The sequence below is a fragment of the Lissotriton vulgaris genome, chromosome 8 (genome assembly GCF_964263255.1).
Source record: "Lissotriton vulgaris chromosome 8, aLisVul1.2, whole genome shotgun sequence".
In the NCBI taxonomy this organism is placed as follows: domain Eukaryota; kingdom Metazoa; phylum Chordata; class Amphibia; order Caudata; family Salamandridae; genus Lissotriton; species Lissotriton vulgaris.
In genome coordinates this window covers 1497559524-1497582173 of record NC_141696.1, presented here as the reverse complement: position 1 = coordinate 1497582173, position 22650 = coordinate 1497559524, and the positions used below count along the sequence as shown (strand labels likewise).

Here is a 22650-nt window from a genome sequence, read left to right as displayed (position 1 = left end):
GGTCTGTTTTCAGAGCACTTGAGGGGTGAGGCAGGCCCAGTGGAGACTGAGCTGGAGGGCACCCAAAAGTGAGACTATCAACCCCTTCCAAAGCACGGCAATACATCCTCCATCCACTGAGTGGAATCCCGTTGCTGCCCATGAACAACAGGGATGCCTACGAGACTGCGCGTGCCTCCCCAACCTCTGATTCTCTCAGGGAGCGCCTGGCAGTATGACAGGTCTTGTGGAGTGAAGGGACCTGCTACAACATGGCTGTGCTGGCCAGAGATCCTTACCCATCGGGGTGGGATCCACTGATTTGTTCTTGTAGGGAATGAGGATACAGCTGTCTCATGGGTCAACATGGAAGTACAAGTCCCCATGACGCAGAGCGCCAAGGCGTGGTGGGACTGAACCGCCAAGACACAATGACCAGTCAGGTGACCATGCCAATGACTGCCACAGAGGACAAGCTGGACAAGGTATTAGAGTCGATCGCAGACTTCAGGCAGGATCGACGTAGTCGAGCTTGACTTGGGGCTACTAAGGGAGGACCTGTGGAAACTCAGAATCAGGGTTGGATGACTCCGAGAATGTCCTGGCAAGCTTGCACCCTGGCGTGAAGAACTTGGAGAACAAGGTCCGATCTCCCATCACCAAAGTTCAGATCAACAACTTGAAGGAAGGGCGGAGTGCGCAGATGGCAGCCCCGCTGCCACAATCACAGATGATTCCGCTTTGTTCGCCTGTACTGAGGATACACCACACGCTTTTCTAGGAAGCCTTCCAAATGGAATGTAGAGAGAATCTTCTTGTCATCAGTTCTTCCAACACCAAAGTAATGATCATGGGAGCAAAATATGACCCGTCGGCCCTTCCATTTATGAAGTGAAAATCTTGGGTTGGGTACTTCAATTAATTATCTTGGGATAAGATATTCTAGTTCAGATTCTGGCTCAGGTTTGTGGTATCCCCAGACTGAGAATGGTAAACTTACCTTGGCAACAATATTATAGGCGAAGGAGCTTACAGAAATGTGATCACCTCTTTCTTAGAGCCGCCTTCTATGCAGTAGAATTGGATCCCTCTAACTAGCGGCTCAACAGTGATTGTGGAAACCTATGACAGGGCATGCCGACCGTCCCACTGAAACTGGATCTTGCTCTGAAGGACATTAGATAGCTGAAGGTTTCAAGGACCTACTTAAGTCCATTTAATGGGAAGAGAAAGACTTATTTCCCAGGAGCACAAATTTTCATTGGCCCTGGAGTGATATTTTCTGAGGATGTAGTCTGACTGGGATAGAGACCTGCTTGAATACAGTTTTCCTCCCCTGCTGAGCAGACATTTCTTGATTCCACGTTCAGGGTGTGCCCCTTTATCTCTTTGGCTGCTTGTTGGGGTAAAGCAGGTGGGTGTTTGTTTAGATCCACTCAAAAACCTGATGGGAGAACATAAGGGACAACATTGCACTTCTACCCACTAAATGCAGTTTGGCCACTACAATGGTTAAGACTTCTTTTTCATATGGTTTCTCATTAGTTTGGTACATGGGATGCTCAAATAAGCTTTACGCTTTTTATATTGTGCGACAAGCAGTAGTGTGGTCTTCTCATTTGATAAATATTAGCGGAAGGCTAGAAAACATAGATATCAGTGTTGCCCTTCGTAGGATCTCCGGCTTTCAATATTGTAGAATCTTTTATGATCTCATGTAGCAAATATTTTCTGGTAGGCCTTGTTTTGTTTCCCCGCATTTCTTTAAATCTTTCATTTTAGAGAGAATCATAGCTACATTTTGCATACGTTTCATAGTTTCTTGTTTTCAATATTATGTTATTTCTCTATTTTCAATGTTATCCTACTGTGATTGCACATTATATTTGTATTGTGTGGCCACCATAATGTGCAGCAGGCATACTGGGCTCATATGGACTCACCATGTTAACTTCACGCACGCTCATGCACACACATTCTCCATACATCTGCCAGATGATTGTACTACAGAATATTTCAGGTAGAATATGGGTGGGACTGAATATTGTTACAAGAATACATCATCAATGTACATATATGTGGAGTTATGCATAGAAAATCTATGCAAACTTATTTTTTGATATTTTGTCCCTCGCTACCCTTGTCATGATAGTCTGTTATTTTAAACTGATATTCACAACCTACACAGTGTCAGATATGATGAAGGTAAGAAGCACCACTTATGGTGGTGGCAGGATAAACATTTGCCGGGGGGAAGCCTGCATGTGGTTTCCCAGCCTGGGTACAGGTGAAAAGTCCTGTGCCCTGGACTATCAATTTGTTGCCACCACCAGTGTTCGCTGTAGTGATTGTTTTGATGGGGTTGTAGCCACCCTGTTAGAAATGGGATTTTTGGTAGACTAGGGCATGTGCCAAAGCCAGGCAGAAACCACCACTCTAGTCAGAATAAGGGAGTTGCACTCCTAAAATAACCTCTGCTCACCCCCTTGGAAGCTTGGCATGAGCAGTCAGGCTTATCTTAGAGGCAGTGTGTAAATCATTTGTACCAAACCAACAGTAATGCAGGGTAAGCACTACAAAAGAACAGCACACCAGTTTAGAAAAATATCCAATATTTATATATTTAAGACAAGACCAAAAACGATAAAAAAATCCTCAATACAATACTTGAAAAATCTTCGGTTATCAAAATATGCTTGCAAAACAGTTCCTTGATGTCGATAGCTCCGTCCGGGGCTATCACGGCGTCGCGAGCAAACAGATCGAAATAGTTCTGCCTGACTGCGGTGTCACGGGCCAGCTACAGTGTCGGGAAGGCCAGCAAACAGTACCTTTTAGAAATGCAGGCCGTCGGAGACCTCTCGTTGAGCTTCCGAAAGTACGGCGTCTGCAGGCGTCGGTTCTGGAGGTCGTGCAGGAGTCGTCGGGCCCTTGAAGTCACAAACATTGCAGATTGATCTCTGCTCTTTCGGAGTCCATAGCGCTGGCGTCGGCAGGCGTCGGGTTCTTCGGTGCGAAGGGCAGAGGTGCGGCGTGCAGTGCCCTCAGGACGCGGTGCGAGCAGCGGCTCGGTGGGCCGTCAGATGGCATCGTCAGTGAGACCAGGGTCGCGATACGAGGTGAATGCGGTGCTCGTCGCAGTGCTGGCAGGTCGCGGTGCATGTAGCAGCTTCATCGTTCCTGAAGCACTGTCGTTGGCTGACAAACTGGAGTCGATGGCACCGGCTTCGGTAGGCCAAGGCTGTGGTTCGGTATGAGGGTGTAGTGTCATGTAACTTCTGATAGATACATCTGCCGTGTGGATTCCTCACCTTGTGAATATCCCCTTGCGTCAGCAACATTCGGAAATTCTTTTGTAGCCTCGCGCCGACGTGGACTCGGACGTCATAGAGTCACGGCTTCCCTTGCGACTCCGCTGACGTCACCGACGCCTACAATAGGCCCACGCCGGCCTGATGACATCAGTTCCCTTTTTTCCGCATCGTCGACGCTAACGGTTTTCGGGATACTCTGTAGCTTCAAGTTACTCTGTAGCTTTATTTCTTCGTTGTTTCCAGTTCTCTTGTTACTTTGTTCGTAAAAATGTCGACAAAGAAGACGGGTTTTAAGCCCTGTAGGGAATGTGGAAAAATGATGTCCGTTACGGACCCACACCAGGATTGCATTTGGTGCTTGAGCTCCGACCACGACGTGGATGGGTGTTCGTCGTGTCAAAAGATGAATCCTAAGGCCCTCCGAAAAAGGGAATCTAAGCTTCTTGTTGCTAAATTGAAGGCCGATAAAGAAAGAAAATCTTCGAAGTCCCATTCGAAGAAGTCGAGGTCGAGGGAGGCGTCGGCTTCGAAGTCTTCCTCGGATCATGCTTCGAGGTCGCGAAGGAAGCACAAGAAGAGCAGGCATGAGTCTCGACGTCATTCAGGTGAAATGTCTGGCTCGAGGTCGAGATCACCTAAGAAGATAAGATCGAAGGTAATCCCTCCACAAGAGGCTTCGGATCAGTAGGGCGAGGCCTCGCCTTCGGAGTCGCCAGCTCATTCACCGACTCCGGCACCCGATCCGACTCCGGCTCCTTATACGGCCCAGGAAGAAGAAGAGGAGGTTCCTGAAGAGGTTGAGAATTCGACTCCTGTTGTTGAGACAGATTCGAATCATCCTCGAGGTCGGCCTGAGCATCCACCATTTCCAGCTCCAGGTCAGGATCCTTCTGCGTTTCTTAACGCAATGTATGATGTCTTCTCTAAGTCTTGGTACCCCTCTGGAGCGCCTTCGGGTCCTATGGGTCCAATGGCATTTAATTTGGGGGTGCCTCATTCATATGCCCCGGCACCTTTCATGCCGTTTTTGCCGGCTCCGACCCCGCTGTGGCAGTACCAGGCTCCACCGAGGTCGACGCCGATGTCGACGCCGGCTCGTCCGAGGTCGACGACTCCAGCACCGGCGTAGCCTGCTCCAAGCAAGTCTTTGGATCATTCATCCAAGCCTTCGGGTTCGGTCCCGGCGTCGGCTCCGGCGCCGTCGGAGTCGACAATGGATCCGGCTGCACTTCGAGTTAAGCAAAGATCTAGAAGGGAGGCTCAACGTCTGCTAGAAGAACAGAGATCCTGTGCGTCTCATTCTGACTTGGAAGAGGGTGAGCTGGATGAAAACTATTTCGAGGATCTAGCAGAGGCTAGTGGACTTGAGTTTTCTCCAGAGTGGATCTTGCAATCAGGCCCTGATGCACCATCAAAGGATGTTCAACCATATCACGTGGTTATGAGAAAAGCAGCGGGTCTTTTAGGCTTAAAATTGCCTACTGTTGAGTTCAAATCGAATCTGCTTACAGAGGTTCTTCATTCTCCGAGCTCAGCAGTGGAGCCTTTGCTCCCTTTTAATGATGCTCTGACTGATCCCATCATGGAGGTGTGGAAGAAGCCTCTTTCTGCTCCTGCAGTCTCGAAAAGTGTTGCTCGGAGTTATAGAGTGGCTCCTGAGGACCCTGCCTTTTTGTCGACACACCCTTCACCTGAGAGTTTGGTGATCCAAGCGGCATGTTCCAAGAAGTCAGTGGGTGCTTTTCCCCAAGTTCCTGGTGACAAGGAGGCTAAAAAGCAAGATCAGGTAGCCAAGAAGACTTTCTCTTCCGCTAGTATGGCGTTGAAGTCCACAAATGCCACTTGCCTTATGGGAAGATATATCCATGCTCTTATGGACTCAGTAGGGTACTTTGATCCCAAAGGTTCCTGAAGACTGTAGAGGTGACTTTGAGGAAGCTTTATCTGACACTCAGGCAGCAGCTCGTCAGGTTATTCAGAGCGGTCTTGATACTGCAGACTCTGTGGCGAGGATTATGGGCACTGCTGTTGCCACAAGGCGTTCTGCATGGTTGAAGTCCTCAGATTTTTCAGCTGATGTGCAGTCTGCTTTGCTTGATCTGCCTTTCGATGGAGAGGGTCTCTTTGGCAAAAAGGCAGATTCGGCCTTGGAGAGATTTAAGGACAGCAGGGCTACTGCTAGATCTCTTGGTCTGCAAGTGAGAGGCTCTACGACCAGGAAATTCAGAGGCTTTGGTCGCTCTTCCTTTCGTACATTTAGACAAGGACAACAGCAGCAGCAGCAGCAGCAGTCAAACACCTTGTATAAGTTGTACAGGGGAAGGCAAAGGGCACGTCCTAGAGGGCGTCAGACCTCCTCCTCCTCTACCTCCTCCAACCCCCCAGCCACAGAAAAGCATCCCTAGATCCGCCATCCAGGATCATGTGGGTTCAGTGGGGGGTCGGCTTACTCACTTTCTACGGGATTGGGAATCGGTTACATCAGATCTTTGGGTTCTCAATCTTGTAGAAAATGGGTATGCCCTTCCCTTTCGGGAATTCCCTCCCAATTACCCTCCTTGCCAGGGATATTGCTCAGAGGAACATCTACTACTCCTACAGGAGGAAGTTCAAACTCTGTTGAGGAAGGGTGTGATAGAGGTGGTCCCAGAGCAGGAAAAAGGTCAGGGATGCTACTCCCGGTATTTTCTGATTCCCAAGAAGGATGGCAGGCTTCGGCCGATCTTGGATCTCAGGATCTTGAACCTTTACCTGAAACAGGAAAAGTTCAAGATGCTCACCCTTGCTCAGGTTCTTCAGGCTCTGCTGGAAGAAGACTGGATGGTGTCGCTCGACTTGCAGGATGCGTATTTCCACATCCCAATCCTCAAGTCGCACAGGAAGTATCTTCGTTTTACGGTGGGTTCGCAGCACTATCAGTTTGCGGTCCTTCCGTTTGGGATTACTACTGCGCCTCGAGTCTTCACCAAGGTGATGGCAGTAGTGGCGGCGCATCTCAGAAGGTCGGGGATTCCAGTGTTCCCCTATCTAGACGACTGGCTGATCAAAGCGGAGTCGGTCGAGAAAGTGCTCCATCACCTGCAGGAGACAACCCAGTTGTTGTTCAGGTTGGGTTTTTCAATAAATGTGCCCAAATCTCACCTGGTGCCCTCCCAGCGCAACCTGTTCATAGGTGCAGTACTGGACACCACTGTATGTCGTGCATTCCCTCCACCTCAAAGGATTCGCGACATACAGGAAATGATTCCTTTATTCTACAATGGAGCGGTCGTTCCAGTCCTGAAGGTCCTTCGCCTGCTCGGTCTGATGGCTTCCTGCATTCTGTTGGTCAACCATGCACTCTGGCATATGAGGGCACTCCAGTGGTGCCTCCGCAGGTAGTGGTATCAGCACAACGGAGATCTCAGGGAGTCAGTGAGGATCTCCAGAGAAGCTGCGGCGGATGTGTCTTGGTGGGGCGTGGAAAGCAACCTGTCTCAGGGGAAGCCCTTTCAACTGCCTCCATCGATGGCCACAGTGATTACGGATGCATCCACTCTAGGGTGGGGTGCTCATCTGGGGGACCTGGAGGTCAAGGGTCTTTGGTCTCCAGAGGAAAGGTTGCTTCACGTCAACCTTCTGGAATTGCGGGCGATACGTCTGGCGCTCAAGGCCTTCCTCCCTTCCCTTCGCGGTCAGTCGGTTCAAGTCCTGACGGACAACACAACCGCGATGTGGTACATCAACAAGCAGGGAGGAGTGGGGTCGCAGTGTCTCTGCAGAGAGGCTCTGCGTCTCTGGTCCTGGGTTCAGGACTACCAGATTTGTCTGATGGCAAATCATCTGGCCGGAGTTCTGAACGTTCGTGCAGACAGTCTCAGTCTGCAGTTTTCGGCCGACCACGAGTGGAGGCTTCACCCGGAGGTGGTGCGTCATGTCTTTCGGACGTGGGGGACTCCTCAGGGGGACCTGTTCACTACTTGCGAGAATGCTCACTGCCCGTCATTCTGCAGCCTCCGGTATCCGATGCAGGGAGCCTTGGGGGACGCGTTTCAGTTGAGTTGGGGAAATCAACTCCTTTACGCGTTTCCTCCCATACCCTTGATTCCTCGGGTTCTGAGGAAGATTCGCCAAGACCGGGCCCAAGTCATATTGATCGCCCCGGACTGGCCAAGAAGGGTGTGGTATACAGATCTACTCCACCTCTCCTCTCACCCGTCGCTCCGTCTCCCTCTCAGGCCAGACCTCCTCTCTCAGACGGAGGGGCAGGTTCTACACCCCCACCTCCAGACATTGCACCTTCATGCCTGGAGATTGAACGGGGCAACCTGATTTCCTTATCCCTCACACCTGACGTGGTGGATGTCATCTTGTCAGCCAGGCGTGTCTCCACTAAATCTGTCTATTCGTATAGATGGTCTAAATTTGTCAATTGGTGTGGTGGGTATTCTATTGACCCTTTGAGAGCCCGTTTGTCTGATGTTCTCCTGTTTGCTCTTTCTCTGGCTCAGCAGGGGCTTGCTGTTGCTATGGTAAAGGGTTATCTTTCGGCACTGTCGGCTTTTCTTTGTTTGCCTGACTAGCCATCTCTTTTTAAGTCTCCAGTTGTTTTAAGGTTTTTGAAGGGTCTCACGAATATGTTCCCTCCTACTCCTTTTATTGTGCCTCAGTGGGACTTAAATCTTGTCTTGACTTTTCTGATGGGTGCTCCCTTTGAGCCTCTTCATAAATGTCCTATGAGGTTTTTAACCTTTAAGGTAGTCTTCCTCGTTGCAATAACCTCGGCAAGGAGGGTAAGTGAGCTTCAAGCTCTTAGTTCCAAGCCCCCTTTCTTGACCATTCATGCTGATCGGATGGTTCTTAGGACCAGGGCTGCTTTTCTCCCTAAGGTGGTGACTCCTTTCCACCTTGGTCAATCTATTACCCTCCCTACCTTTTATCCTCCCCCACATCCTTCCAAGGAGGAGGAGAGGTTGCACCGTCTGGACCCCGAGAGGGCGGTGTCTTTTTATCTGGACAGAACTAAGGACTGTCGATTGGAAGATCAGCTCTTCATTGGTTTTGCTGGCTGCAAGAAAGGAAGAGCGGTCCATAAAAGGACTTTGTCGAGATGGATCGTCCTCTGCATAAAGATCTGCTACTCTTTGGCCGGTAAGGAACCTCCAGAGGGTATAAGGGCTCATTCTTCAAGGGCTAAGTCATCTACCTCTGCATTGGCTAGAGGTGTTCCAGTGGAAGAGATTTGCAGGGCGGCAACTTGGTCTTCCCTCCACACGTTCGCAAAGCACTACTGCTTGGACACTGAGGTGAGGAGGGACGGCCACTTTGCGCGCTCTGTCCTTCAGGATTTCCTGGTTTAGAAGAGTGGACACCCTCCTCCGGGAGTGTGGGACTGCTGTGGGACTCTATTCACAAGGTGAGGAATCTACACGGCAGATGTATCTATCAGAAGAACAAGTTACTTACCTTCAGTAGCGCTTTTTCTGGTAGATACTATATCTGCCTGTGGATTCCTCACTGACCCACCCGCCTCCCCGTTGTCCACTCTTCTTTACCAGAGTTGCTGTATTGCATTGTATAATGTATTGTTAAGGAGTTATTTTGTTTGCATTTGCTTCACACTGTGTGTGTTTTTCTCCTTGATTATTGTATATTATGTATACTATGTATATTTCTGCTTACATTGGTCCGTCCGTGTGCCTCGATGGCACGGAAAAAAGGGTGGAACTGATGTCATCACGCCGGCGTGGGCCTATTGTAGGCGTCGGTGACGTCAGCGGAGTCGCGGGCGAAGCCGTGACTCTATGACGTCCGAGTCCACGTCGGCGCGAGGCTACAAAAGAATTTCCGAATGTTGCTGACGCAAGGGGATATTCACAAGGTGAGGAATCCACAGGCAGATATAGTATCTACCAGAAAAAGCGCTACCGAAGGTAAGTAACTTGTTCTTTACAAGCGTGCCCTCGAACCACGGTGCAAGCAGCGGTGTAGATTTTGTTGTGGAGCGGTGGAATCGGGGATACCAAGGCGTCGTCGTGAAGCGAGGCGGTGTAGAGTGCCGTGCCCACAGGTCACAGTATGAGCAGCAGCTCGGTGGTAGCATCAGCAGGCATCGTCGGTGAGACCAGGGTTGCGGTGCGGTATTGTGGCGGTGCCCTCTGTGGTGCCTTCAGGACACGGAGTCAGCAGCAGCGGCGTAGACGTCATCGGGTTGCTTTTCTTCTGTTGCAGCACAAAACACACAGTTCCCAGTGCTGAGGGCAGAAGAGCTTGAAGTCTTTGCTGTTCCTGAGACTTCTTGTACAGGGGGCAAGCTCTACCTCAAGCCCTTGGAGAAAAGTAGATTGCAGAAAATTCAGTCCAGTCCTTTCACTGCCCAAGACAGAAGCAGCCACTGCAGGCCAACACAGCAAAGCACACAGCAAAGCGGTAGTTCCTCCTCACAGCTTCTCCAGCTCTTCTTCTTGGTAGTCTTCTTGATCCAAAAGAGTTGTAAAGTTCAGGGGGCTGGGCCCCAATATTTATATCCCAAAATACTTTAATCTCTTAGGCAGAGAGTGTCTGTTACCAGCCAGAACCAGTTCTGCCTTTTCTGGTGTGACTTCCTGGCAGGAGGTGGAGACGGCATGGTCAGAGGAAGAACAGGTCCTTTGAGGGGCAAGGAAACCAACATTCCAGCAGAGGCACACAAGATGACTGAGCAAGAAAAGACCTACTTTCTAAAAGTGGTATTTTCAAACACAGAATGTAAAAATAACCTTCACTAATAGATGCCTCTTTAGATTCAGGCATACCAAACTATATTTTCCTACCTAATTCCCCGGGCCAGTTATGTTTATCAGATGTTATAAACAAACTCCCCATTCTGTCCTATGTGGAACAGGTAGCCTTGTAATAGCGGAAAACAAATTTGACCATAATTCACTATCAGGACATGCCACACACACCAGGGCATGTCCTACCTTTCACATACACTGCCTCGGCCCACAGGGGTACCTTGGGCCTACCTTAGCTGTGGCTGACATATAAGAAAAGGGAAGGTGTGGGACTGGCAAGTGTGTGCACTGGCCAAGTCGACATGGCAGTTACAAACTGCTTGCAGACTCTGCAATGGTTTTACCTTTTCAGGGCTACTCATGTGGGTGGCACAATCAGTGCTGCAGGCCCACCAATAGCATTTGATTCACAGGCCCTGGCACACTCAGTGCACTTTACCAGGGACTAACAAGTAAATCAAATATCCAAACATGCAAACACCAATCCATAACACAATTTACCACAGGAGCACGTGCACTTTACCACTGATCAGCAGTGAGAAAAGTGCGCAGAAACACTACGCCAGCAAAAACAGAGTCAAAACCAGGAGGTCAGAAAGCAAAATCTCAGGTGAAACACGCCAAAAGATGCCAAGTCTAACACACCCTCATCCAAGTCTAACACACCCTCATCCAGAAAGATGGGCACCCTATACGGAGTCCATTAGTGTCTGTGATGCACTCCAAATAACAGGGAATGCCTCCAGTGGGCTTGCTTTTGCGTTTTGTTTTTGCTTTTGATTGTCAATCTCACTGGAGGAAAGCCACAAAGCTAAGCAGAAACATGTTACATGACAGGAGAGCACTCATATACCATGGCGTTCAGGAGACATTTGTCCCAAAATAATCCACTGTCAAAGCAACATCTTTGACACCTTTCTTAACACCTTGCGTGCGGCCCCGATTTCCTTAGTGTGCTGGACATTCCATAACTGGGTGTGGTCGTGACGGAACCATTCCGTCATCAGCACAGCTCAACCGTGACTGATGACGGAATGGTTCCGTCACAAGCATCGAAGGGGTTAAAACAAGAGTACTCATTATACTTCCTTTATGTTCTTCAGACATTTAACTTGACTTTATCGGTTTGCCGTTAGATTCCCAAAGGTTTATTCATGTACACCGGATTGAGTTTTGTAGGGCGAAGTCTTTGCCTCATCACTTGGTCCCTGTTTCATTGTGGCCTATGTACTTCACCTTTTAGAAGCTTGAGTCACTTAAATCCTCTACTTATTATCAGTTGGATGCTATTCATGACCTCCCTAGTGCTAAGGACGTGATCTCAATGCCATCTATGACATCTTACTTCCTTGCTGTGGGATAGATGACTGAAATAAGGGCTATTTAGCATTCTGGGTGTCAGGAAACCAGAACACAGGTAAAACATTGAAAAGAGGAAACCACTATGAAATAGGATGTTCACGCCCCTGTATGTTTGTGCCTGTCTATTACACGGTGTCATTACTTCAATATTTTTTGCCTCATTTTGCCGTTTCATTTCCAGGTCTGTTTGGAGTCGGGGAGTCCATAGGAACCATCATTGGAGTTGTGGTAGCTGCAGTGGGGGTCTTGATCGGCCTAATCATCATCTTCACCCCTCGATTCAGGAAGCACCTGCCCTGCATAAAAAGTCAACCTCAAGGTAGGAGTAAAGTGTGAATGCGGGGAAGCTAAGCCCTGGGGGTCTTGTTGAAGAACATTGGTGGTGGATCATTGGTGCTGTGCACTTCGGAAACTAAGTTAGTTAATTCAGATACACTCATTATGAAACAATCCTTCAATAAAGTTCAGGGAAAATCCAAACCAACCTTCTGCTCTGACAAGCAGAAGGCCCAGCCTGGAAGGAGATATTTATACCCATCATGGAAGTCACACAATCTTCCAGAATTTGCCTAGGATTAATACTCTGGAGAGTGACATGCTTTATATATCACTGTATTTTGAGACCCAAGTACAAAACGTTCTGAAAGTCTGAAAGGGGAAACTCGGGCCATATTTACAAGCCCCTATCGCCACAGGAACATCACTTTTAAAGATATTCCTGTGGCGATAGGGGCTTTGCCTTATCTGTCCCTTTAACAATCATTTAACCTTGCCAAACCCACTGTGCCTTGCACTTGTAGTCGCTTGAAAGCAGTTGCTTCTGGCTTCTGCAGAGAAGATCCTAGAACACTTTTGGTGTTTGTTTTAGGTTTCAATCATTTTTATTGGTTTCATCAAGAAAACATTTTTTTTTATCAAGAAAACTGTCACGGCTGCTAATCCTCAGGGTCGGAACGATGCTCAAATGGGGTCCACCTCCAGACGTCCCTGCACTCCGACTATCTAAACTTTCAGAGTGCAAGGCAGTCAGGCGAGGGAAAAAAGGTAGGAACAGGAACATCCGGGATAGGGACCTGAAATGACAAAAGGGGACACGTTAGTCCACCACACTCTAACTCCCTTGTTCAATCTCATGAGGGCGTATAAGGACCCTCACCTGATAATGCTCAGCTGAATCCCTTCTCATGCTAAGGAAAAACGAAGTAACAATTAGGACCCTTCTACAACCCCTATGTCTCATGTGTGTTGTTCACCCTTCCTCACAACCCACATTCACTCACCAGGTGCCAAGAGAAAGGGGAGCTGTAAGGTATTCTCAGACGTAATAATGGAAGATCAATCTCTCCCCAAGTTCCTGATCAACTGATAATACAGCAACCGATGTTCCTCACAAATGATAGAAAAAACAAACTTAAATATAGCCAGCCGGCTCTTCCTGCTTGAAGAAAATGATCGGAGCAAGAACAAGTACAAACAACAGGAGGGTGCAATCCCAGCGTCTCCTGTAAGAAGTTCTCAATCGAGAGTACAGTACACAGTCTCGGTGTGAAGTGGAGGGGGAAATCCGAGCGTCTCCACCAAACACCCAAAAGAAGGCTAATGAAAATAACACAAAGGCGCGGAGGTGAAACCCTGCGTCTCACGCGCCTACTATGAACCACAGCACCAGCCGGTGTCTGCAACGCGGTTATTTGGCCGCGTCCCGTGAGTGAAACGAAGGGGGCAATGCGGCGTCTCCTGAGTCACTCACCCATCACTATACGATGTCACAGCAAGGACGCAGAGGGGGCAATCCAAGCGTCTCACACGCCTCGCGGGAAAACGGTAGACAATACCAGCCGGCACTGCCTTCAATCGTCTCAGCACAAACCTGCTCCACAGCCACAGAGCAAAACGAATCACACCTCCCCAGCAGCTCCACGGGGACAGGGCGTCCGCAACAACAGAGTTCATAGGACAAATCACGAGCACCAATTGCAGGCTTCCGTAGGACTTTATGCTTTCTGAAGCCGTCCCACTACATGCTAGGCATTCTGGTAGATGTAGTCTATCCTCTAGGCAGGCACCTTAGTCAGTCCCTGACAAAAACATACAAACATATAATTTCCCTCCAATCCCCCTTCACCCCACCCATACTGCCACTATAAATGAAAAAACATAATTCAGAAGTCCTAATAAATCGTTTGTCTTGTTTCTTGTCAGAGAGAAGACAACAGGGCTCAGCTTTGAGGGGCAATAAAGACTACAGACAGGTTCAAGTCCTGTGGTCTTTAGCATAATAGTCCAAAACTGGACCCCACTCCTTCTCAATCCACTGCTCTTCTCCTGCATTGTATGAGAGATTCTTTTCATTCTTAAATTAAACCACAGCTTCCCATATCTGTCGTTCGTCGTAGGTAGTATTGTTTCCCCAATGTGTTGAGTGTTGTCTACTTGGCTGCTAAAAGCAACGGGTTCAGGGGGATATGTATAATGGAGTGGCGGAGCGTGTTGTTAGCCTTCTTGGCTTAGCAACACGCTCCGCCACCTCGGAAAGACAAGGCTGCACCATATTTACAAGAATGTGGTGCAGCCTTGCGTTTCCCCCTGCGATGGTGCTAAGTTTAACAACTTAGCACCAATGCAGGCACTCTTGCACCAGAGTGCATGGGTGTCTGCGTGTAGGGGAGGATTGGTTATGTGTGGGTAAGGTGTCCCTTCCTGCACATAAAAAATCCTAAAATGCCCTTTTGCCCTTTTCACACATGAAAGTTACAAATTGGCATTTTTTAAAAAGCTTGGTTCATGTACAGGAAGGGACACCTTACTGTACATAAACAAACAATGACATTTAGCTTTTTCCATGTGTGCTGCACAAGTCAGCACACATGGAAAAAGCAAAAACGAGGAGAAATAATGCATTTCTCCTTGTTTCGCCAACTTAAGACCAGGATTTTTCTGGTCTTCATTTTGGAGCTGCCTCCTATGTATGCCACCCTTGTACATAGGGGGCAGCGTCAAATACAATGGGTGTTGCGGTGGAACGACCACGACAACACCCACATCAGCCCCTATCACCACCACAACGTCAATAAAAGTGGTGTTGTGGTGGCCATAGGGGATTGTAAATATGCCACTCAGTTTTGCTTGCTTCTCTTGATGGCCCTGGGCATTTCCCGGCACCCACCTCAATAGTATGTTGATATGAAATCTTGGTGTTTGTGTAGCTGAGATTTCTTCCAGAGCTTTTAGAACTTCTCCCCACTATTTACCCTAGAGTGGGCAGCCCCAAAGGATATGTGATATTTTACCTTCATTTAGTGGGTGCGTCGTTAGTTCTCTTATTTCTTTTTGACTCCTCCATTGTCTAATATGGGTGTAACTTTCGGCTTTCCCTAAGCCATAGTCTGTCTTGATCTGTTCAAATGATTTAATTTTGACGTTTTAAAAAAGATCACCATTTTCGATGCACCTGAATTCCCTCCACTCTCCGAATGCCTCCCTGTCCACTACTAGATACAATTCTGGATTCCCTAACAGTGAGGTGTATGGGGAGGGAAGTAGTTTGAGGCGAGTCACTTCCCCTAATGTGTTCATTACTTGTAGCATAGCCCTTGACAATGGGGATCAAAGCAGATTCTTTGTTGTGTGTTTGAGTTCTGCCCAAGAGACCCCTCATAGATATTTTGCCCGTAGGAAGTGATTGATAAAACACCAGCGGATTTGAGGTTCACTTCAGACCCATGTTAAAAAGAAGCTGTAAAATATGTTGTGTGCATATTACTTATTCTTTCCTCTTTGTTTCCTATGCAGCGTAACCTGCTGTTCATGATTATCAAGCTGAAGATTCCAAGGCTGGGGATTTTTGCTTCCCATCAACGTATTGAGTACTCCTCACGACTGTCTTGTTTTATATTCTACGAACAGAAGAGTGATGTCTTCCAAGAGATTATGAATATGACCCTCATCTGCTCTGTGGTGTCTCCTTTAAATGCTCTTGGTCCATGAACCAGTCTGTTTCGAGATCAAGCTCAAGATGGTTGAAGCGAATTCTCTATAGGGAACTGTTGTCTGTGTGTAGAGTAGATTGACGCTATGTGTGTGCTGCAGTGAGTTGTTATAGCTCCTGTAAAAGGGGATTCAGAAGAGGTGTGGCTCTGGGAGCGACTGTGCAATCCTGCCCAGCCAACTCTTGCAGAACGCCCCAGGCTCAATTTCCATCTTTCCCTTCTTGTCACCACGCACTGGGTGTGCTGGCTATGTCAAACTGGAGGGTGGCACTGTCTATTTTAGGACATGGTCAATTCAATGTATGCACCAAAGCGTGTTTGGACCTGAAATTTTATGGCACGACACGGCAGCCATATTATGCAAATCTCCTTTATTACTACAGCCCAGTAGCAACAATGAGAATGAGAATATAGAACATTCATGACAACTACATAGTCCCTTCACGATCAGCCATCTTCCTTCTTTGTTGCTGCTGCTCAGAAAGATAAGTAATACCTTATGAACATTCATAACCGTACTTAATTTATATAACCTTTTAACTATTATAGCCTTATTTGAAGGTTTTATCTGTTTAGACCTTATCTGTTTTAGCTGATTATACTCTTTAGGCTATGTATGCCTACTTTTAGAATAATTTTCATGCTTTTGAAATGCTTATCCCTTGACCTGGTTAAGAGAGTATCCTTGATGCCTTACCTGTTTTCTCAACTTGTGTATATTTTACCTCATGTCTTTGCACCCCCTTATTCCCACTGTTTGGTGTAACTGGGCGAATTTATGTACATTAATCACCCCCGGTCTTCGCTAACCGCTTTCTCTCCGGTCCCATTTGGACCAGATTAGCCTTTAAATGTTCCGATTCGTACTCGTACTTTATTCCTATTAGCCTTTAATTATGTCCGAATCGTGCTCATACTTTATTCCATAGTAGTTCATGTTATTTAAGTTACAAGCGTTACTGACCCTTGACAAGTACGCTTATTTAAATCTAAATATTCACCTGAAACCAATCCTCTCGCGCTTCACGTCGATTTCTCGCTTCTTCTCCTCGCGCTGCGTCCTCACTGCAGCGCCCCCACCGCTCAGATGCACCGGAAAGCTTAACGCGAGGAGCCGCGTTAGAGGAAAGACATGGGCAGGCGGCCACGCACGTTATTACGTGCGTGGCGGCCATTTTAGACAATTGGGAAAAGTCAAGCATTTAACAAAGAGCAGACATTTTCAAACTTTGGGACATCACAATTTAAATATTTAACAGTTTTTTATTCACAAACGGCCGATTATCGAGAAAGCGACATCAGTTTCACAATCAGGTGACAACTCCTCATTTAATATATTGCAGGAATTTCTTTTTTATTAATTAATAGACTAATTAAGACATAACAAAATGTCAGAACCTCAAGTTAATATCGAGGATAAACTGGAAAATTTAATTAACAAAGCCCTTGAGAAGGCATTAGGCTCTCTTGATGAAACAATCAATAAAAAAATAGAAGCCTTCTCTCTGAAAATCCCCACGCCCTTCCACCAGTACACAAAAAGAAGAAGCAGTTGAGGCTCCAAAAAAGAGGATGCTAGGAGGTAAAAGAAAGGACACAAAGAAGGTCAAGTCCTCCGCACCAAAAAAAGCAAAAACATCAGCTCCTCCATCACGCTTTCTAAGCGGTGAAAAGACTGGTGCGTCGGGCACCCTAGGTGGGCAAGATTCAAGCCCAGAGCTTCCGATAAATATTGATAGCGAAGGCAGTGATGACAATTCCGAGCTAGGGATTGATCTATCATGCTCTTCGGGTTTCAACACGGATGTGGAAGAGGCACCTAAGGGGACTGGAAGCTCGGAAGAGGCTTCTAGGACCTCACAATCAAATATGGGACTTTTGGACCCGTTTGGAGATCTAATGTTTGATCCACTATAAATTAAACACCCTTTGTCCCCCGAATGGGCTCCTTCACAACATGTGGCCAACTACATAGCCTACTGGTTAAGGAAGGATATCCCACAAGAGGTTAGAGCAAGACTACGCTCAGAATTCCCCAGACCTAACCTCCCCAATAAGATAACGGTGACACCTGAACTGAACCCTAAGGATGTGGCATTTCTAACCAAGTCTTCAAGAGACCCCAGAAAGGGCATAGATAAAGGTGTAAAGTCATGCCAAGACCGTCTCCTTGACGTCATTGGGCCCCTTACCAAAATCTTTGAATTGGCAGAATCGGCATACTTGGATGACTCTTATGTAGACCCTAAAGAGTTAAGAGAGTGGATCCAAAGGGCCATATGCCTGGTCGGCAATGCCAATACCGCTCTCTCCACCGGGAGAAGAAAAGGGGTACTCTTTAAGATAGACCCAAAGCTTATCAAACTTGCTAAAAATGATAGGGGACCAGAATCAAATGGTCTTCTCATTGGCGAAGAGTTTATCAAAGACATGGCCAAATATGTTGGCGCATGTAATTCGATTCAAAAATCTCAAAAGGACATTAAAAAGGTGTTCCAAGATCGTGTTTTCACCAGGGCCGGGAGAATGCGGGGTCGTTTCCCCGGCCGAGGAAACTCCTCATCAAGACCCTTCATTGCACGTGGCGGAAGGTACAACAGCAACTTCGGATCTCACCAATTCTATCCCCAAAGACAGAGATCCTGTGGTCGTGGTACATTCAGAGGTGAAAGAAGACAACAATCCTTCTCTTCAGGTAGGAACCTCGAATGACCCTTCTGTTACCCCTCCAAAGGTGGGAGGGAGATTACGTTTATTCACAGAGAATTGGGATTTAGTGACCAAAGATCCTTGGATCCTACAAACAGTGAGATGCTACAAAATAGATTTTATCGATTTACCATCCCAAAAAAGAATTCCACAAGAAATTTCCTTTTCAGAAAAGGACAGAGTGGACGCCTTTATCCAAGATTGGACCGGTCTAGCCCCTTATGCCTTCCCACCTTTTGCATTAATTCCACACCTACTCCTTCATACTCGTCGCTATAAACAAAGCATGGTCGTCATAACGCCACTTTGGAGATCCCAAGCTCGGTTTCACATAATTCTCGAAATGGCTGTAGACTTCCCCATTCTGATCCCTCCCTTCAGAGAGATACTTCGGGGTCCAATAGGAGAGATCCATCCCCTGGTAGAGCAAGGTCTTCTTGTTCTGACGGTATGGAAGATTTCAGGAGACAATGGCGAATCCCAGGACTTTCGTCAAATGCTCTCACTCTCATTTCAGAATCGTGGGCTTCCGGTACAAGGAAAGCTTATCGATTGGCATGGAGCAAATGGGTTCGCTGGTGCCTTCAACGACACTATGATCCCGCTTCAACTGATTTAGTTCACGTAGTTAATTACCTATCTGATCTCTACACATCTGGTCTATCTTATAGAACAGTTAACGTTTATAGATCCGCAATTTCTGCTGGCCACTCTTTTATTAATGGAATCTCTGTTGGTCAAACCTTACTAACTAAAAAGATTATGAGACGCATGAGAGTCATCAACCCGAAAAATGTAAGAATGAATGAATGTCAACTTTTGATTTCACACAGATCGCCTCACAAAGGTGTCTCTTCTCAGCCCTTGGCAAGATGGGTTAAAGAGGTTATGCACGAAAGTGGTGTAGATACCTCTGTCTTTGGAGCTCACTCTCTCAGAGGTGCTTCGGCTTCTAAGGCCTTTTTTATGGGAGGAAGTCTACAAGATATCCTTAGGGCAGCTGACTGGTCGAATGATAGCATGTTCAGGACGTGTTATTTTAGACCAATTTCGAATCCGATTGATAATGTTATTAATGCACTTTGAACTTGCATAATATGGCCTCCGTGTCGTGCCATAAAAGTTAGATTTTTCACAGCCTGGTGGGCAGAAACTCTGGATTTTACTAAAGACAAGGAGGCTAATATTATCCCTCCACTTTTTATCCCTCCCATTGTGCATAAGATATGTTACTTTTTTCTTTCAGAAAGAAAATAAATGTTTTCCCTTTGGACGACCTTTGGAAAGCTGTCTTCAATTATATTCCTGTTTTCTTCATAAGTTTGATCTTTCCTCGCAGTTTATAACAAAGAAGGAAGATGACTGGTCGTGAAGGGACTATGTAGTTGTCATGAATGTTCTATATTCTCATTCTCATTGTTGCTACTGGGCTGTAGTAATAAAGGAGATTTGCATAATATTAGCCTCTGTGTCTTTAATAAAATCCAGATTTTCTGCCCACCAGGCTGTGAAAAATCTAAATTGTCAGCGCTGGTAGATTTGGATCTTAAAGAAGGTGAAAGCCAGACCTGATCCAGCTCAGAACGTACTTCAGTTTCAACTTCTCTGACATCAAAGACACTTGGGACTAATGAATCAAGTGCATTTGCTCCATTTCTTGATATGTTTGGTTCCCATTGATGAATTTGTTGACATCAATGTTACCTGCTTTACCTGTTTGCTTTTTTTAGTAAAACTCAGAAAGCTTTTTAGTGCCACACCAAAGTCATTCTCTTTTTCACTTTTTTCTTGCAGTTTAATCTTCTATAAAACGTCATTGTGTGCCTGCTCTTCAAGTGATACCTGACATTACAGAGAAAATGACATACTAAACAGAAGCACAATTCAGAAACCGGTCAATGCAATCGAAACCCTGAACCATATAGGTACACATGACATAGAAGGCATTGAGTTTAAACCCAATCTGGAAATGGCAGAGGCAGAAGAAACTTTGGTCACCTGGTCCAACTTAAAAACAGCAATGGAGGTATGGCAACAAAGGTCATTTCCTAAATTTGGGCGTTGAACTAAAAATAATGGATTTAGAGAAATACCCCAGCCCTTTACAGCCACAACCAAATCATCCAACAAAAACTGGCACAGTTTTAGTGGGGACCCTCAGGGGCGCAATTGGACCAGCAGGAAAACATCCCATCTACCTAGAAAACCTCTGCATCATTCACACAGCAACTCCCGGAGCTCTGAGCTAAACGAAACAGGTCTCACTGCAAAACCTGCAGGTCCTCACCCCATTGATGGCAGTTGCGTGATCAAAACCAAATACAGTAGTATTATCCCCCCCATCTGCCCCCGTCCCCCCCCCTTCCTTAAAACTGTGCTCCTGGAACGTGAACAGCCTTAGAAGCAAGGGGGGGGGGAAGAAAGACTTCATCATTTTCCTCCAAAATGTTGACATCCTCCGACTGCAAGAAACCTGGGCCGAGAATCCAACACTAATCACAGGCTTCAAGGAGTACCAACAGGAAGCAGTAAAAAATCTAAATAGGGCAGAGCCTCAAGTGGTCTCAACTTATATAGCAACCCAAGGTTGGAGGCATAAAAAACACGTAGATCTCGGTCTAGCATGACCTCAATATATTAAACTCTCATCGCATAGTGATTCAAGATCAAATTACAAAACCTGTGAGGCCAGTTTATTAATCTGTAACATCTACATTCATCCTGGCCCTAAGAACAAACCTGGCCACATTGCTTCATTGATAACACTTTTAAAAATCACTGCAAAAAACGTTCCTCCAGAACAAAATCATTCTGTCAGGAGATTTCAACATTCACCTCCTATAAACAGCCACCCACCCAAACAACAACAGCATGCGACAGCTACAAACCTGTTGTCATCAGTAATTGCACATCTTCAAAAAACAGAACGCTCTGGGTTAATGTTCAAAACTACTCACTTAACGACCGTGTTCCTCAAGATAAACCAACTGCCATTACTAGGACCTCAAACAAAACCTATTTAACACTGGATTATACATGTGTCGACTCAGAGATATTTGATAAGATCAAGAGCTATTGTATAATACCCCGAGTCAAGAGCGACCACCTCCCCGAGCATGTAGAGCTTCTAGTTCACACCGCAAGAGCTCCCCGCACTAGCTACCAACTGGCAATCCAATCGCTCACAACCCCTTAACTCATCCACCAAAGGTGCACCCTGGTACTCCATAGTCTTTCAGAGAGAAAAACAAGAGCTAAATAGGGAAATTAGACAGCTGTGAAAAAATTACCCAAAGCTTAGTCATTCCACCAAGAATCAAATGATAGTACTGGGGCGTACTTATTAAAAGGCAATCTGGTCAGCTAAAAAAACACATCAAGAAAAAATATGGTTAAAATTACAGCACACAAGTAAAATAAAAAACAGCAAGCAGTTCTGGGCAGAAATCAGCTCACTCGCAAACGGCAAATTTTGCAATCACAACACAGGAATTTCAGAATTTGACTGGACAACTCACATCAAAGCATTGCCCAGAACAGGTAGCAAACAACACAATCATGAAAGACACAAACACAAAGGGATCAATGTCCACAAAGATTCCGTCAGAGGGAAAGTTGTTGAAAGAAAGACAAGTCGAACACTCCTTGAAGAAACTAAGATCACATAGGGCACCGGGACAAAATTGTCTCTCAGATGCCCTCTTCAAGCAGAATCAAGCTTTCTGGGCCTCGTACCTTACCCCCTTATTTAACCTGGCACTCTCCACCAGTATAAATCTTGCATCGTGGTGAGGAAGCATCCTCCATCCCATCTTCAAGTCCAGCACGTGGACAAACCCAGAAAACTGCAGATTAATTGCCCTGATGGATGTCGAAACTAAACTTTATGCCACCAATCTATTAAGAGTTCTGGAAGCTTGGGCATCAGCCAAAAACATCATTTTGGCCACACAAACAGGTTATAGTGCAAGCATGAGCACAACCACCAATCCTCTTGCCCACAGTCACCTCATTGAAAAGACCAATCACACATCCTCTATCATATCCACTTGCTTTGTTGATCTAAAAGCCGCATTCAACACGGTCCCACAGGACTTATTCTGGGCAAAAATGGCCAGATGGGGTGCACCACTGAAACTCCTCGAAGCAATAATCAACTTATACACAGATACCTGGGCACGAGTCAAAATAGAAAGGGTGACAGAACAGCACCCCCTTTTGTACCTCTTTTGGCCGCCATAAGTGTGGCAGGGTATGCTCAGACGTGAGTCCCTTGCTCACTTTGGCACTGGATTCAAGCAAGCCGGGCTGAAGACGGCTGCAATGCTAGAAACCGGTCCTCGGAAGCTTGTTTCCGGTCCAGGGAAGACATGGCTTGGCAGTTCGGGCTGGACTGTTCCCATGAGGCACAGGGTCAGACTGATTTGCATATAGCCATGTCTGAACTGGGGTGGCAGAGTGGGCTAAAGAACGGTGATGGATTAAACCCAGATCTTTTGACTAGGTGTGAGTGTTTGATTGATTCAGATGCTGCGTCCATCA

At 46.7% G+C, this 22650-nt stretch overlaps 1 protein-coding gene across 1 annotated transcript in view; it reads left to right on the top strand.

The window, feature by feature from the left end:
- LOC147698991 (uncharacterized) overlaps positions 1-19872 on the top strand; it is a 617200-nt gene extending 597328 nt beyond the window's left edge. Inside the window, exons 3-4 of the mRNA XM_086935584.1 lie at positions 11592-11729; positions 15203-19872. Of these exons, the coding sequence (XP_086791710.1) occupies positions 11592-11729; positions 15203-15207 (143 nt within the window). The 3' untranslated portion in view covers positions 15208-19872. The remainder of the gene's footprint in view (positions 1-11591; positions 11730-15202) is intronic.
- Positions 19873-22650: the final 2778 nt, after the last annotated feature.